At 39.0% G+C, this 18,055-nt stretch overlaps 1 protein-coding gene across 2 annotated transcripts in view; it reads left to right on the top strand.

Annotated features, from left to right (window-relative positions):
* The window catches only part of Cntln (centlein), a 257,955-nt gene extending 240,325 nt beyond the window's left edge, over positions 1-17,630 (top strand). For both annotated transcript variants that reach the window (XM_041651057.1, XM_041651056.1), the window contains exons 24-26: positions 1,392-1,577; positions 4,452-4,529; positions 16,330-17,630. In XM_041651057.1, the coding sequence (XP_041506991.1) occupies positions 1,392-1,577; positions 4,452-4,529; positions 16,330-16,431 (366 nt within the window). In that variant the 3' untranslated portion in view covers positions 16,432-17,630. The remainder of the gene's footprint in view (positions 1-1,391; positions 1,578-4,451; positions 4,530-16,329) is intronic.
* The last annotated feature ends 425 nt before the right edge of the window (positions 17,631-18,055 follow it).

Genomic DNA, 18,055 nt, shown 5'->3' with positions numbered 1-18,055 from the left:
TCTCAAAGCCAACCCCCACAATAGCACTCTTCCCCCAACAAGACGATACCCACTCCAACAAAGCCATACTTTCTCATAGTGTCACTTCCTCTGAGGTTATGGGGGCCAATTACATTCAAAGCACCGCAACCAAGAAAGGACATGAATGAAGTTGTTTAAGTAATGGCATATGCTTGACAAGAAGCAACTTCAGAGAGGTTTTGTTTGGACTCTCGGTCTAGGTTCAACTGTATCCTGGTGGTAAGGCTTAGCTGTGACAGCTCTTGACAGCTGTGACGACGGGTCAGAGGCATCTTACATCTCCAGGGGCCAAGGAAGAGAGAGTGACAAGAGGATTAGAGACAGGTTGTAACCTCCAATCCCGCCCCCAGTGGACGAGTTCCACCAGCTAGGCTCTACCTCCGAAAGGCTCTGTAACATCCTAAACACACTAGCTAGGAACCAAGTGTTCACTTTTACTTAGCTTATGAGGGATCCAAGCCATAACAGAAGGAAAATGCTATCTACTTTGACCTGGGTATAGCTTAGCCAAAGTTTACATTTAGTAAAAATTCATAAAACTATACCATTAAGATATATGTATTTAACTGTGCTGCAATTTGATCTCAGAAGAGCTAAAAATATTCATCTTTACTTAGTGATATACATGACAATGTATTTAGGGGCCAACCATAAATATACCTACCACCTGCATTGGGCTCCCAAAGCTATACTTGTATCACCACACAGAACACAGAACTCTGATCATACAAAGTAAAATGTGCTCCCCCCATTTGCCCTTGGAGTGACATAAGCTAGCACTTGTTGATTTCTCAAAGGAAGAACTTGAAGATGTTTGTAGCATTGTTCTAGTATCCTTCTATGTTTTCATCTCTCCCCTGTTTACACTGCATGATTTAATTGTACTGTTACTCTACTTGTTCTCAAGTTTTTCCAAAGAATGTCTAGTTTTTGTAAACTATTACAGAAGTGACTTTTTCAGTGGCCATCTTTCATCAGCTGTATAACAATTAAACCCACCACGCAATGACCTATTATATTTATTATGCAAATAGTATGTTTACAGATCAGTAGAACTATCTCATTAACTCAAGTGTGCTCTATCGTGATAACAGGTGGCAAGCTTGACCAACCAGACACCAGTAAGCATATCTAACAGTGAGTTTAGAGAGCAGTTCTTAATAAAGAAAGGTAGTTAAGAGGTGATTTAAGAGAGGTTTTTATTACATAATGGAAATGAGTAGATAGCAGTCAATTCTCTTCCAAAATAAATAAATTCATGGTAACCTTAATAAAAATGATTTGCTAGTATGGTCACATTTTTATGGTTTGGCCACTTTGTCTTCATTATGACTTTCATATGAACCCATGTTCTTTCCAATATGTTTAAGGCTTTGGTCAAAGAGTTACAAAGTGATGTCCATAGGACCAGACATCAAATCAGAGAGCTTAAGAAGATGCAGAGAAACAGACATGCTTGTAAAACCTCAACCCATAAAGCACAGACCTTGGCAGCATCCATACTGAACATTTCACGATCAGACCTCGAGGAAATACTGGACACAGAAGATGAAGTGGTAAGATAACTTACATATTCATTAATATAAAGCTTTCTGCACTTTTATCTAAATCTATTGTTTGTTTTATAATTTGAATTTCATTTTATGGGATTATTGTCAAGTTGTCGAAGAAATGTATTTATCGTATAACCAACTCAATGCCTTTATAGAAATTCAATATATAATATAGAAATGAGTCCAATATGTAACAGGGGAGGAAAACAGGCATAAGAAGGAATTCGGAAGATTCATGTTGCTTGTTATACATGTCAGTCTTCTTGTTTCTTCCTGTCTCCTCTATTCTCTTTAACTAATCATGTTATAGATCTTGTAGCCAGGGTTTTTGTCAGTGTGTGTGTGTGTGTGTGTGTGTGTGTGTGTGTGTGTGTGTGTTTTGAAGCAAAGTCCTTACTATGTTGGTCAGGCTGGTCTCAAACTTCTAGACTCAAGTGATCCTCCTGCTTTAGCCTCTTGACCCTTTCAGACTACGGGTCTGTACCACCATATCAAGCAGTAATTATCTATTTTATTTTGTGCATGTGAGTGCTTTGCCTTGATGTATGTATTTGTACCACATGCATACCTTGTGATAGAAGCAGGCATCAGGACCGTTGGAGCTGGAGTTATGGATAATGATGTACCACCACATTGGTGCTGGTAACCAACCCGCATCCTCTGCAGGAGAGTCAGACGCTCTTAACTGCTGAGTCCCCCTCCCCTCCCCAGACATCACTATTCCTAAGTCACCACTTTGACTGACTTACTTTAGGCAAGCCACCATTAATTTGATAAAAAATCTCTTATGTGGGATTTTTTTTTTAGGCAACAAACTTATTGGCTTTCTTGGTTGAATCTATAATTATTTTGATAATCCTGTTTCTTGAAAATATTTATTGTTTTAAAATGTGTGTTTTAAAATCTACTCCTGTTGAGCAGTGGGCCCTGGAGGAATGATGCTCTTATCTATAGTATTCTTTAGCTCTATGAAGGATGCTTGTTCCTGAGGTTAGAAGTCTTCAGTTATTTAATGACTGAAAATTTAAGACAGGATGATACCAAGATTATCCCAGTAAATACTTGCTCAACGATGAACTAAAGCAATAGGTTTAAATATTTGTATGAGACCATCCTTTATGAGATGCCTGCCCACTTGAGCATCTTAGAGATTTTTATTGCACAGAAGATCTATAGTGCAAAGATACTTAACTGCCAAGAATCTTTGGAAAAGATCCAAAGGAATTCTGTAGAGATTACTTCCATCCTTTGGGTGAATGGGATGGTGAGCCACACTTTCCCCACTTCCCGGTCTCGCATTTGAGCCAGCATCTGTGACATTTTGCCTAACTCTGGACATGGAAGTAAAAGAATATTATCACATGTAGGATCAAACAAGGTACACGGGAGACAGCAGTGCCTAGCCAAGGGCCTTGGCTATGCTAGGTGCAGACTCCTAATTAGAGTTTGGATTGATGGTGAACCCATGTGAAAGTATATGCGCTTGTGGCCATGTGTTTTCTTTCTCTCTCCCTCTCTCTCTCTCTCTCTCTCTCTCTCTCTCTCTCTCTCTCTCTCACACACACACACACACACACACACACACACACACACACGAGGGTGCAAGTCACATGCTTGGGAACACAGAATACTGTTGTTTCTATTAAGAGAATGCTCTCTCATGGCTGTAAATTAGAAAAATCTCACTCTATTTGAATGAGGAAATTAGATGATGCTGTCTCTCTTTTTATTATTATATTTTTTTCAAAATACCAATCCAAGTTCTCACTCCTTCCCCTCCTTGCATTCCCTCCACACACCCTCCCACTCCACCCCCATCCAATCCTCAGAGAGGGTAAGGCACATTGCTTTGGGGAAGGTCCAAGGCCCTCCCTTCTATATCCAGGCTGAGCAACGTATTCGTCCAAAGAGAAGAGGTTATTTATCCCTACTGCTTGTACTGGCTTTTTGGGATGTTGTCTCTTTTTACGTGTGTGACTTAGAAAAGGTTCCTCACGGTTGCAAACACTGGAGAACACGTCTGTGGTGAAGCCGGGTTCCTGCTTCTGAGCTGATGCAGTCTGATACATGAAAACTCTGCCAGTGGCCTCAGATGCCGCACAGTCTGCAAACCCTTCTGGGAATAAAGGGAACTTGAGTACAATACACTGCTCTAAATGTGTCTATGTATTCTCTGTGCTTAATTACAGACCAGAGTGTGTTTAGAATGAACTATACATCTTTTAGAGATTAAGGGGTACAGTGTCTTGCCTGAATTATGTTCTTTAAACAGCATCCAATTGTAATAATTCATGTTAAAAGTATGAGAGGCTGTGTGAAGAGCCTAGTGTGACGATTGACACGTAGTAAATTTCAGTGAGTGTTAGTTTCTCAAATGCTTCTAGTTTTTCACGTGTGATGGGGCTGTGTGTGTCTGTGTGTGTGAGAGGGGGGCTCTGGAACGAGGTGGGGAGAAGATAGAATTGGGTCCTTAGCGTTGGAGTTGCAGGCTGCTGTAAGTCCCCTGACATGGATGCTGGGAACGAAACTCAGGGCCTCTGCAATAGCAGCTGTTAGCCACTGAGCCCTCTCTCCATTGTCTTTTTACTGTGTTATGTCCTTTCCACTACCATCCATCCCTATTTTGAGCCACAGTGTGAAAGCTGAAAAAAATGTTTCTAATTTACTATGAAATAAACAGAGCTACATCTTCCACTTGTATATAAATATTTTTAAATTAAATACAAAAAATAAATAGTATAGATTTAAACATTCCACCTTGGAGGAGTCAGGCACTCTTGGTTGATATTCCTATAGATGTGGTCATAGTGAGCCCCTAGACTCTAGCAGAATGAGTAAGTTCATATCAGTTAATGTGTCTGTGTTTATCTTCCTTAGGAAATTGAAAAGACGAAGAGAGATGCTGAAAATGACAAGGAATGGCTGTTGTACATTCAGAAACTTCTGGAAGGACAGGTATTTCACTTTTTGCTTCATCTATTAAAGCTTCTGAATAAACATCCCTGGCCTCACTTTGCAGACACCCTTATTTACTTGTGTTAGGTAAAGAAGGGATCCGGAGGTAGACAAGAAAGTTAACCCCTATTTGTACTTTTGGACTTAACAAATGAAGCAAGTGCCTTGAGGAAGAGCCAACATGGGCCTCAGCAAGTGCATTAATTAAATTATTGAGTCAACCTCTCTGCTTGCTAGAGTGAAAAGGATCCATTCTCCCAGCCCTCTTAGGAACAGAGATTCTTTATTAGTGTCTTTAAAGTTGGAAGTTGATACGGACACCTGAGGAGTTCATGGGTTTCGGTGACCTTTTACTGTGGACCTGTTTCCAGTCAATTCATGTTTTCCTCACAGCCAGACAGCTGTTTATTACTGTGTCTTCCCGCACTCTCTACAATATTTTCTACTGAGACCTCGAGCAGCTTGTTAGTGGGAAGTAAATATTGATTTGGCATCCTGTCAATGCAGAAAGAATGAAAAAATTTCCACCAGAGGCCCCTCAAACATTTTCCTATCGACATTTTCCGGGCCGAGTGGAAAGCTGCATAGAGGATGACAAGGCCAAGACGAGCTGGAGTCCCTGAGGGGTCTATTGAGGCTGCTGCTGTGACCAGTGTGATATACTTTTTCTCCCCTTTCAAGTATTTTTTTAATACACACATAGTCTGCTGGGATGTGCCCCTCTTGTAAGTGATCAAGGGCAGGTTATTGGCAGGTGAGAGCCCTGCTTTTCTAGTCATAGCCAGCTTTTGTTTTGACATCACTGACAGCTTGTAATGCATTCTAAAACTTTTTCATTGTAGCCCTTTTCCCCCCACCCTAATTGTTTATTTGAAAACCAAGATGAAATAAATAAAAGCTTAAACATAATTGTCAAGATGGCAAGAGGAAACCCTATCCATCAGTGATGTTTGAAAGACACTGTGCCTGTTTCTGCGAAGATTAAAAACAGAAGTTGATAAAAGTATTCTTATTTTAGATGAGTGTTGCCAGGTAGCATTTACCGTGTTTTTAGTGAAGTCAAGAATAAAGCAATGAAAGGGTTGGAGATGTAACCCCCAGTGGTTCTGTCTCCATGATTAGCATTATACCCACTCAAGTGCAACCCCCAGCACCAAGACAAGAAACAAAGGACAATAGAGAAATAACACTCAGGGCACTGATATTGTTAGTGTTAACTTTATATAGTTCTGAAACATTATCTGCAATTGCTTCAGTAATGAAATATGATTGGTGATGTTTTGGTTCAAGTTGTTGAAGTACAGATGCACAGGTGTGTGACAAGGTCTTTTACAATGACAATTTGATTTTTGAGAAGAGGGGTCACTTTTTTTACTAAAGAAGGACCTTTATTTTGAATCATGTGTATGTGTGTGTGTGGGGTGCACATGAGTGCACTGAGGAGACCAGGGATATCAGATACCTCTGGAGCTGAATTTACAGGAAGTTGTAAGCCGCCAGATTGTGTGCTGGGAAACAAATTTAGGCCTTCTGCAGGAGCAGTGCATGCGCTTAACTGACGGGACATCTCTTCAGTCTAGGGAGCTCATTTCTGCTCTTTTCTTAATCATGCTGTTTGCACAGGCTCAGCCCAGTGCCTGGCACATGAAGCAGTTCAATGACAGTTGGTATAAAGTATTTTTTAAGCTTAAAAATGGCAGAAATAATCTTGTAATGATTTTCTAAGTGTTCATCTTGTAACTAGGACCTTGTAGTTCCCTTAATTAGAATTTTATCATCAATTATGTCCATAAAATAATGAATCAATATGTTTAATCTTGCTAAAGCTATACTGATTCCAGACCTAGTTTAGAAGTAGTAGTTGTTTGTGTGTGTGTGTGTATGTGCATTTGTGTATCCTGTGTATGAGTGTGTCTTACACATGTAAAAGTGCACATACATATTCTGCATTATCTGGATATATGCTTATTCTGTCCAGTTAGTATTAAAAATTCCCTGTTGAAATGGCATCAGGCTACTTAATACTGCAGTTTGATATAGTGCCTTTTTGTGCCACTGAGCCTGGACTCTGGAATATAATTGCCTGGTAGTATTGATTTAATTGCACAGGTTTATTTGTGGACTCCTAATTATTGACTGGAGGTAAATTTAATGGAGCAGTCTTTATGAACACCGAGAAGCACTGCTGTTGCTGCTGTACATAATGAACTGCATCATCTGTCTTTAGACCGTTTCTCAAGCTAATTTTATTCTGTTGTGACAGTATGATAACATTTAAAAAGTCAAAGACTTTCTTATTTTTATTACTGACATAGGTGGTTTTGCTGATGTCTTTGGATTTTGTGGGAAGAAAAATAGGCATTTCAATGGTTGCACTTGGATGTCACTTTATAATTATGCCCAAGAGAAAAATCTATAAAATAGAAAACATCTCTTTTCTTCTCTCTCTATCCTGGCAATTATCATTGTACGGCGTTTTCAGAAATGTTTCCTTTGCCCACCAGGTTTTCAGAGTCTGAGATGCTCACAGAGTTGTATGGGCAAAACTGTAAATATGTTTGCTTTTTCTTTTCCTGTGCATGCATTTACACAACCTTTGGGCTCTGGAGAAAGTGAACATATTTCCTACAAAATTACCTGACTTGATTCTGACATAGCAGCATTAAAACATTTAAAATATAAAGATGAAGGACATACCTTGCCTGCCCTCCTTCTGTGTTGTTCTGTATTGTTTGGTAGAATCCTGAATATTGAGATTCATCAGCCCCGTGACTCTGACTGCTTTCATAATGACATTTTATATGATGATACCCTCACCACAAATGAACAGCAGATTCTGACATGCAGCATGGTGAAGGGGATGATACAGTATTTATTACTGTCCTTAGTCACCACCCATGTATAGGTGGGTTTATTTAACTGCACAGGGCAAGGACACAGCCTTGCTATTTCAAGTAGTTATAATGTAATTAGTAGTTTTATGTATTTGATATTTTCTGCAGTTTGCAGTAAAAATCACTCGGAAAAATGCCTTCCTAAGATCTGTTTCCATTTTTCTGTGGTATGGGTAATTTTATCTTAATATGTTTACTTGTGCTTTCTTTTATATTAATATGATTTTAAATTTGCAATTTATGAGGGAGACACAGAAGTGTAGATGAGGGGAACCCCAAAATTTGTTTTTATGTAATTTAAGGAGTAGATGAGAATAGAGCTGAGGGGCTGGAGAGATGTCTCAGTGGTCCTCTGCTCTTCCAGAGGGCTCAGGTTCAATTCCCAGCACCCACATGGCAGCTCACAACTGTCTGTAACTCCATTTCCAAGGGATCTGACACTATTACACCAATCCACATAAAATTAAAAAGAACTAGAGCTGAAAGTAGAGAATAGGTGATTCTGGCATTTGAGCAAGAGTGTGCCTTACAAAGATAGAGGGCGGCAGCGTGCAGGATTTTGGACATGGGAGAGGTGACGGCAGCCGCGGAAACAGGAGAGCTGCCCACATTGCCCAGAGTTAGAGCACTGCAAGCATGGAGCGCATGACCAGTCCCAAATCAAAGATGGAATATCCCAGCGCCCGACACAATGAGAAAGTTGAAGTGTGCTGAAGAACTTCAGTGGTCAAGAGAGCCAGCGTGTTAGGGAGGAGATACTAAATAGAGACTGAAGCCATAGAATTTTTAGTAATCCTTAATTCATCCCAGTCTTTTGTCGGTCTGGCCTCAGTTTAAGAAAACATTTCACATTCTTATGTGAACACGGAAAGATTGAAAGCCCAGATACTTGTATTGGCCCTGTATTAACCCCGTCTCCCTTTCCGTGTCTGAGAACGAGGCTGTATTCTCATCCTTAAATTTTCCTTTGGCTTCAGATGTTTCTGTTCCTTTTAACTGCCTCAGATCTTCCAAATGCTGAAGTTTAAGGGGCTTGTTTTCTCGGGTGTCCTTCTTCACTTCTGTTGACTGCCTGCGAGTGTGACAAACGGCCCTGGCCTTTGTAGCTGGAGGGATGATCAATGTGAAAGTTAAGTCCCTCACGGAGCTCTGAAGCCATCACCTCCGGGTGCTGCTGCCTGCATGGTATTTGTGACATGTGTCCATGCTCACATGCTACACACGTGCCTGCTCTCACACATACACAACCACGTGGTCACCATAGACATTTCTTACAACCTGAGGAGAAAGCAAGATAGAAATCTCCACTCACCCTGCTTCAGGTTTTTTCAAGTAACAACTTGAAGCCATTTTTTTTTTTGAGAAAAAAGACATTTTCTGCTAATGTTAAAGCAGTTCTTTAAAACTATTAAATTCTAAATTATACTACGGGCTTTGTGACAATTATTTGTCACCTTTGTGTAGTTTTATCTACTCAAAAGCTTGTTTTGTGTTATATTAAAACAGTTTATGGCTGGTGTTCTAAAAGTAAGTCTTATGCAAATACTAGTAGATTGTCCTTCGTATTTTCCTGATTTGGAAATGTTTACAGGGTGCCTATGTGGTGCTACAGCATTGCTCACCATGGGAGGTCCTGAGTTTAATCTAAAACAAGAAAATACCAAGGTCTCTGTGAAAACAGAGCCCATGCGCATCACTGATGGGAAGGTAAAGCACTTTGACCACTCCTCAAAAGGTTTATGTCAGAGAAACCCTGTCTCGAAAAACCAAAAAAAAAAAAAAAAAAAAGGTTTATGTTGCCAGAAATCCTGCTTCTCAGCACACTGCTGACAGAGCTGAAAGCAGCCTCCTGAGAAGGTACTTGTATGTCCATGCTCATACAGACCGAAGTGAAAACTATCCCAATGTCTGTTTGTCTGTTGATGGATATATAGATAAATATCTCTCTATCTCTATCCCTCTCCCTCTCTCTCTCTCTCTCTCTCTCTCTCTCTCTCTCTCTCTCTCTCTCTCACACACACACACACACACACACACACACATTAATCTTCAACCAACAGAGATAAGCCTTCAGAAGCTTACAATCTTTTGTTAGAAGTAGGAGCCTTCTCCTTACCTAGATATTAAACATTATTTGTGAACTCAAAAGGCCTAGGTATGAATACTAGTGTTGAGAATTTGTGAATTTGAAAGTTAATTCAGGTAAAGAAGCAGCTTAACTTTTAGAAAAAAGTATTCATCAGGGTATGAGTTCTAAAACTCTGTGTTGTTTTTTAGAGGTGACAACTGGGGAGGTGATGAGGTCGTGAGGGCAGGTCATTAAAGAATAGAATTAGAGCCTGTGAGATTAAGGAGCTTGCTATTTCTTCTCTGTACCACACAGGAACACAGAGAAGACCACAGCCTACAAGTCAGCAGTGCCCCCTGCATTATTGGATGCAGCCGAGTCTTTGTTTTAGTTTTTGCTAACCTCTTGAACTGTGAGATTGAAATGCTTGTTTAAGCCTCTCAGTCTGTGGTACTGTGTTGCAGTTCCTGAGCCAATTAGATAACTCTTAACTGTAAATGTATAAATACACATGTTTCTAATATATAGTGCTTGACTTTGGATAAAGGAATCATGTTAAAAAGAATTTACTACTGGTAGTAAATATATTGTTTGTTCTACTGTATGTTGCCTTTGCCAGCAAAACAGGTTTCCATAGTTGAAATTCTTGCAGTGTGTGTGGGAGGTGGGATATAGAGGGAATGTGGGGGCCCTCAGTGTTCACTAAAGGTAGCACAGGTCCAAAGTGAGGTCAAGAAGTTTTAGGAAAGGAGGTTGTCTCTGGGATAGTATCATTGTCCAAGGAATTATCTTGAAGATAAAGGGGTGCCTTTGGCCTATGAGTATACATGTCATTATTTTGGTTTTTAAAAGTGGCTTTATAGACATGGGTTAGCTAAGACCATTGCCTCCCATGGAGATTCTAATGATAGGTATAAGCTTAGTGCATAAATTATCTCCCACAGGAACCCTATGAAGAGCCTTATCACAGGCCGAGGATGCTGCTCGGCCTACCTAAATGTGCACATGTTTCTTTTCCATGGTATATGACTTACCCAGGCCATAAAGAATTTGCTAATAATTCCTTTCCTAAATCCTGAAGTATCTTACTAAAGGTCACCATCTTCTAGGGACTTCATAAATAGGATACTTTGCCAAGTTGCTTTAAATGTTATCTAAGTATTCCTAGAGGCAAAAGAAAAAACTAAAGCATTTGTAAAGTCTTAACAATTTTTAGTTTTTATCTATGGTTTCTAGAGCCATTTTTAAGTTTTAAGTGCTGATAAATTATAGATTCTACCAGAATCGGAGGGCATCAGATGCAGCCTTCTCTGTCAGCTTTCAGCAATGCTGCAAGAGATGCATCTCTGAGGACAAGCAGGATATATCCAAGTGACCTTTAGGACATGGAGTTCAAAATCAAGTGCCAAATATAGCTGTAGATGACTTCTTCCTTCTCATAGCATTCCTAATTATTCTAACATGTTCACTCTTTAATTTTGAGGTAACCAGTTAGACCTGTCCATTTGGATATGTAGGTCTGTGCATGAGTCAATATTGCTGTGTGATTAAGCGGACACATAGCATTAAACCAAATTGTGCACCCTTAGTTTGGGTGCAAATGTCATTGGCCTTCCTTAGAATGTCTTGAATCTTACTGTATCCAGTTCTTGACTAGAAGCTATAATATAAAAATTTTATATTTTTATTTTTAAAGTCAAGTTAGATATTAATAACAGTAATATCTTTAGAAGAATCATCTTCAAACAAATCACAAGAATAAAATGATTACACTGTTAGCTTTATCCCTGAGATTTAAAGGTTATTCTTATTTTAATATACCAGATTTCAGTTTTTAGTTATTAGCTGAAACTCTAGTCACTACTGATATCTTGGAGTCATGGGTTTTAGGCTTCAGTGTTTTCTTAAGATAGTTCTCAAACATCTGCATTTTAAATCTCACCTTATACAGGAACACTAACCCCAATTTCTGAGTGTGAATAATTTTAGGATTCTGACAGTGGCAAACCAATTCCAAAGAGCAAAGGGGAGGTTAAAAGCCCTTCCGATTTCAAGAAATCGCTTCGGTAACAAATCTCATTCTACAACAGTGGCAACCAAGCCGCTGAAGACCTTCTTTAAAAAAGATCAAGGAAAAGTTTAGTTGTTCAGACATCCCTGATAAACATTTATATCAAGAAATCTCACTCAGCATCAAATCTTCCAGCTCCACATTTCCACATTCTGCGCGTATAGTTAGGAGTTTCACTTCTCCTTTTTATATAGGAGAAATAGATCATACAAGCCCCCTGAATGTTGTGGTCTACCGCAAGCCATCATCAAAGCAAGACAGTGTAATTGTTAGGTGTGCTGTTTTTCTGTGTGTTTGATGAAATGTGTATGTTAGCCATTCCAGTTGCTACTTAACCCCAACCCTAGAATCCTGTCATGAAAAGGACAGTGGTGCTTTCTGTGTCCGAGCTCTTGGAGAGGCTTAGCAGCCTTCAGAATGCATGCAGAAACTGCTTCTTTAACTGCAAACTTCCAGAAGAAACAAGTTTTCTCTTGATGTAGACTCTCAAGTGATGGGGAATCTTTGTCAGCCAATTATCTTTAAGAGGTGGGCATGGCTTTCTGGTACCTGGAGAAAAACCGCCTTGAGGCCCAGGGGCTCTCTCTGTAGTTCCTTTGGTTCCTTTGGTACACAGCTGAGCTTGGACTTCTCATTCCTGTTTAGTGAGTTTGCCCTTTATAATGAAGAAAAATATAACTGGTCTATCTTTTAGCTAGCCTGTTTTTTTTTCTCAACCTGAGATAATTCAACACGCAGGTAGCAGAAGGTGCAGATTGCCTGCTCCTTAAACATATTTTACACTTAAAAATGTATTAGTGGTGGTATAAGCCTGTAACCCCAGAACTCTACATGTACTTAAAGTGATTAGGCAAGCCATGGGACTTTTAAAGATAGGCCATATTTTAAGTACCATTTCAGTCCTAATTTACTAATATAGAGCTGTGTGCCAGGAACTGATGATGTACATGTAATTCTCATAGTATTTTTGAGGAGAGGGCTATTGGACAGCTCAGCAGCTATGAATACATGTGTTCTTGCAGAGGACCCAAGTATAAGTTGCAGCACCCATGTCAGGCAGTTCGTAGCCACCCGCAACTCCAGCTCCAGGGCACTCAGTGCTCCATTCTAAATTCTGCTGGTGCCTGCACTCATATGCATGTACCCACACAGAGAAAGACATGATTACATCCTTTAAAATGAAACTAAGAAGATTTTGGAGAGCTTTTATGCATCACTAAAGATTGTTATAGTACATCTAACTTTAGATTAACATTAATTTGTGATATTTGCATTTTGATGATAATCCGTATATGGTATAAGTGATGAGACTCAATTAACCAAAATGGCTGACTGAGAAATCTCATTCTTAATCTCTTAGGAATTTTTGTGAATTAATTCTAACTTAAGCAGAATCATATTTGTATAACTTACTTAAAATCTTACTAAATGAATAGATAGTATAAACTTAGGAAGGAGTGCTATTTCTAAAACTGAAGCTCCTGGTGCATGGAAAGACTCATAAGACTCAACGGCAGGAGCTATTTGTCACAAGTGAAAGGAGCTAGAACTTACTAGTTCACTTTGGAATGTACTCATTTGAAAGCAGTGTATATGTTTATTAAATAGTTCATAACCATTTATAAATTTTTTATAATTCTGACTTTCCTTAATCGATCTTTAAATTTATTAAGATTATTTTTATAAAAATCACATAAATTTTCTGTTAAAAATTCTTTAATTAAGATTGAACATTATATTATTTTGTGTATATGTTACAGATACTTTTCAAATGTGTATGTGCAAGTGCCCACACCCTTACACAAATTTTTAGAGGCCAGAAAAGGACACAGGGTGTCCTGCTCTCTCACTTCCCAGCTTGTGTTCCTGACACAGGGTCTCACTGAACCTGGAGCTTTCTGTGTGGAGGCGACCTCTGGTGTCCACCCCACATGCCAGGTGCATGCCTCATGCCCGGCTTTCCCGAGGCACCACGAATCTGAATCAGGATGTCACGCTTGTGCAGCAAGTGCTCTCATCAACCAAGGAGGTGCCTTCCTTAAATATTTTTTTAATTTTCTTTTCTTATTTTTCATGAAAAGACCTTTGTACACATGAATTCACAGCAACTGTAACTGTATTCAGAAGATCTATAAAATAAATCCTACAAAATCCCAGCATGGATGGAGGAGTGTCTCCCAGCATCTCATCAATACCCAAAGAGCTATTGGCAGCTGATAGCTGCTGCAGGAGAGGGTCAGTTTTCTCCAGCAGTCTGGTCCCTGAGAGACTGCTCACGATTTAGCAGAGGGCCCTACGACCCATGCACACACAGGGAGCACCAAGTGAACTCAGTGGTTCAAACACAGAGTCCTTTGAGTTAGGAGGGAAAGAGATGTGAGAGACAGGGGAAAAATTAGAAGAGAGGAAATACAGGCTGTCTTTAACCAAAACACATTATATACATGTATGAAATTCTCAAAGAACAAAAATGTATATTTTTCTATGACCATTTGGAACTACGTCTATCAACACAATCATAAACGACAAGCTTATAAATGTCAGTCAGAAGGAATACTGAGTTTAGAGGAGTAACATGTGAGAAATAGAGTGTTGTTAGCTAGGTAATCACAAAGCCAGCATGCTTTTCACATGAGCCCCTAGAGCAGAAACTGAACATGAGACCATGAAATAGACCATGAAGAACCAAAGGCTGCCTTGAAAACAGACAGCTTTACTCTCAGAGAAGCACAGTGCCAAGAAGCACCCTAGTCATGTGTCCTGAGATAATGGAACTGTTTTAAAGTTTGACGTTACTCAGACTTGCTTGATCAGAGATTCATTTTTCTAGAAAATATTAGGGAATAAACTTTTTAAGCATTCATTTCTGCCGATAAAAGATGGGAGGTTGTTCCATCGTATCTATTTTGCTTTCAGATAGAATTGTGTATTTATTCACATAGTTAAATAATAGTTACCCCAGGGTCTTGTCATTTGGGGCCTAGTGCTTGCTAGACAAAAACGAGTCTTTTTTTATTATGCATTCTTTAAAAGCTAACATTAATGCCCTGATGACTTAATTATCAAATTAGTAAAACTAGCAGTTTTATCAAGTGCAACTCCTTTCTTCTTCTCAAATATGCTGTTTGCCAAAGCAAGAATTTGTTGTTATTGTCCTCAAGAAAAGAGGCAAATACGCCCTTCTCCTAATATCTAATGCTCTCTCCCCACATTTCTAGCCCTGAAATGTGTATGCTGTGCATATATGTTTATGATGATGTTTTCCCTCCTGGATGACTCTTTCATGTCAGCATACATTTCTTATGTTCGGTTGTATCTTTAAAGAAATACCCTGCTTGGCACTTTCCTCCCTGGTGAATTTCAGGTGAAAGAGATGTGCATGCGAAGGTCTTGAGTTTGGGGAATGCAGGCATACACTCAGATCGACTAGGAAGATACGGAAAGATCTCTGCCCATGTTTTCTCTTCTTACCAATTCAAATTCAGGAAACAACCATTTTGATCGACTTGATCAAATCCTTTGGCTGAACCATACAGAGGACAGCGACTGGCTGTCTTTGCTCAGTCCTGACAGGGCTTGTCCTAACACAGCAAAAACCTGACATGACTTCCCTCTAGGAAAGAGATATGAATACTATAAGCATTCTAACAGTTTTAGGGAAACAAACAAAATAATATTTTCCTGATCAATCAAAAGGACAAATCCAGGAAATATTTAATGAATTTCCTAATTATGACAGACTTCTTATATGAAACCAAAGAGAGGAAATAAGATCAAAAGAAATAAGTAAAACTTCAGAGGGTATTTGAGGTGGCAGTCCAGACTTACTTACAACCCATGTGTGGGCATGTTCGCATTCTACCAGCAAACCAAGGAAGCATCAGGAACAATAAAACTACCAGCAAAGTTTTATCAATTATGAAATTTTAAAATGTGTTCACATTTCATAAACTCAGCAGTTTCTGAAACATGTGTATTACACTTTGATATACCAAACAAACTTTAACAACTTAATCAATGGGTATACTTTCACCATTTTTTTCTCTCTGAAATTTTATCCTGCAACTCTTGAGATATTGGGCTCTCATACAGACAAGTGTATTGATAGTTCTCTCTCATTCTTTTATGACTGATGAACATATAGTACCACTACTGTGGGCCTGTGTGCCCCAGAGATGACTGTAACCTGCTATTGATCAGCTGATTGAAGATGAATGGCTTAGCTGCTTGTATTGCAGATTATATCATTAACATGGTCAGTAAACCATGAATTGGTCAATAAGACGTTTATCTTTTTTCATTTTATTTCTGCTCTTTTATCATTTTTATTAGAAACGCCAAAATTACCCACACTAACCAGGAAGATCTCTTGAAAAGTGATCCAGTAGGGTACTATTATAACTTCAAAGTTACAGACAGCTAAAATCTAATGCCTTAATGATATTTAGTGTGTGGTTTTGTCCGTTTCATTCAGTTTGCATTACTTTTTTCATATTTGTGTATTTGCGTGTAAACATGCAGACCATATGGTGTGCTTGTGTGCCTGAGTGTGTATATGTATATGTCTGTGCATCTGTGTGTCTGTGTAGGTCAGATGATAACCTCGGTAGTCAGGTTTCTCCTTCCACCATGTGGATTCTGGGAATGAAGCTCAGGCTTCATGGAAAGGGCCCTTATCTTCTGAGTCATCTCATCAGACCTTGTATATGTTTTTGAATTGAAGAAAATACAGAGTTTAATAATTTTTGTTTGTTTTTTCTCTTACAGCTTCCTTTTGCCTCATATTTACTAGAAGCAATACTGGAGAAAATAAATGAAAACAAGAAACTAACTGAACGATATCTCACAGTTATGAAGGACTTTAGATAATGCTATAGATGCAGTATATATTTATATATGTATGCATCTGTGTTCAAATATGAGCATTTCTTGTGCTGTGCTTGTGAACAGTCCAGAACAGTGTCTGCTACATCTATCAATGAGTGGCCTCAATTCCAAAAGAAGAAATCTCTGAAATTAACCAATTGCTGAACAAGGGTAACTAGTTTAACTAGTTTAGTCTGAGTGCATAGCCACTTAAAAGGAAAGTCTAGCATTTGATTGCTGGATAAAAATGTTTTCACAAATACAAACTTAAAATAATTTCCTTCCAGTACAAAATAAAAAGCAAAGACAAGCTTGTCACATACATATTAGTCTGAGTATAAAAAGAAAATGGTGGAAATAGATTGCTTAATATTGTAAATTTTATATGAAAACTAGACTTTTGCATAAAATTGTTATAAATGACCCTTTGTTATCCAGTGAATGATATATTTGTGTGATGAGAAAATATAAGTAAATTATCTTAACATGAAGGAGGAGAATTGAATGAAGCTATTGTGTGGTTGATTGTATCTGTTCTTATTTACATACTGAATTATACAGAAGATACTGTGTTTTTCTAGAACTATCTGGCTAAATAAAAACCATTTCCTCCTCCTTTATCTTCTTGTGCAGTCATGTAAGGCAGCGAGGGCCAGGAGAGCATGTCTCACGCTAGGGTGCATGTGGTAGAGCTCCTCCTGTGGTCATCTAATTAGCAATGCCTTCTCGTCATGATGGACCGCTGTGTCTGGTTCCGAAATGTTCCCCTCACTGCACTTCCTCACTGTGCTCTTGCCACACTCTTGGTGCCTCTGAGTCACTGAACTTGGGCCTTCACACTTGATCCAGGTATCCTGTCTTTGTAGAATTCTCTGTGTGTTACTTTACTCATACCCATCTTCTCATTATTCAGGTTCACTTTGCCAGTTCCCTCCTGTTTAGCACAAAATAATCTGCTTTTAATATAGTCACATTTTTGTTTTATGGTTTATTCTCATTTTTTTCCTTAAGAATGTAGATTCCATGAGATTATGGCAGTGGTTGGCAAATTAAGGCCCTTAGCTGAATCTGCCTGCCACCTATTTTTATATGGTCCACAGACTAAATTTTTTTTACTTTATTAAACTGTTTAAAAAACACCTTGTAGCATGTAAAATCATATGAGATTCAATTTTAATGTCTTATCAATAAAGAGTTACTGAAATTTCGAGACGCTCATTCCTTTGCACACCAGTTGGCAGAGCCTTAACACTGTGGTCATGGAGCGGGTGACAGACAGGCTGAATGTGGTACTCTCCTCACTTGGCACTGCTACTCAGCATGCTTCAGCACAGCAACATAGCTCAAGCAAGACTGTCAAGCCACAAATGCTGAGTTACTGGAAGCTAAAAAAATATTAGTACAGCCTGGCAGTGGTGGTGCATGCCTTTAATCCCAGCACTCGGGAGGCAGAGGCAGGCAGATCTCTGTGAGTTTGAGGCCAGCCTGGTCTACAAGAGCTAGTTCCAGGACAGGCACCAAAGCTACAGAGAAACCCTACCTCAAAAAAAAAAAAAATAGTACATATTCAACCTGCTATAGCTATTAAACTCATACTCATAAGACACAGAGCAGGGTGTTTCATTTT

This window comes from Microtus oregoni, unplaced genomic scaffold (genome assembly GCF_018167655.1).
Source record: "Microtus oregoni isolate MIOR12 unplaced genomic scaffold, Mior012 000005F_ref0000423, whole genome shotgun sequence".
Lineage (NCBI taxonomy): Eukaryota > Metazoa > Chordata > Mammalia > Rodentia > Cricetidae > Microtus > Microtus oregoni.
The sequence above is the reverse complement of the archived record's forward strand: the minus strand, read 5'-3'. Positions and strand labels throughout refer to the sequence as shown.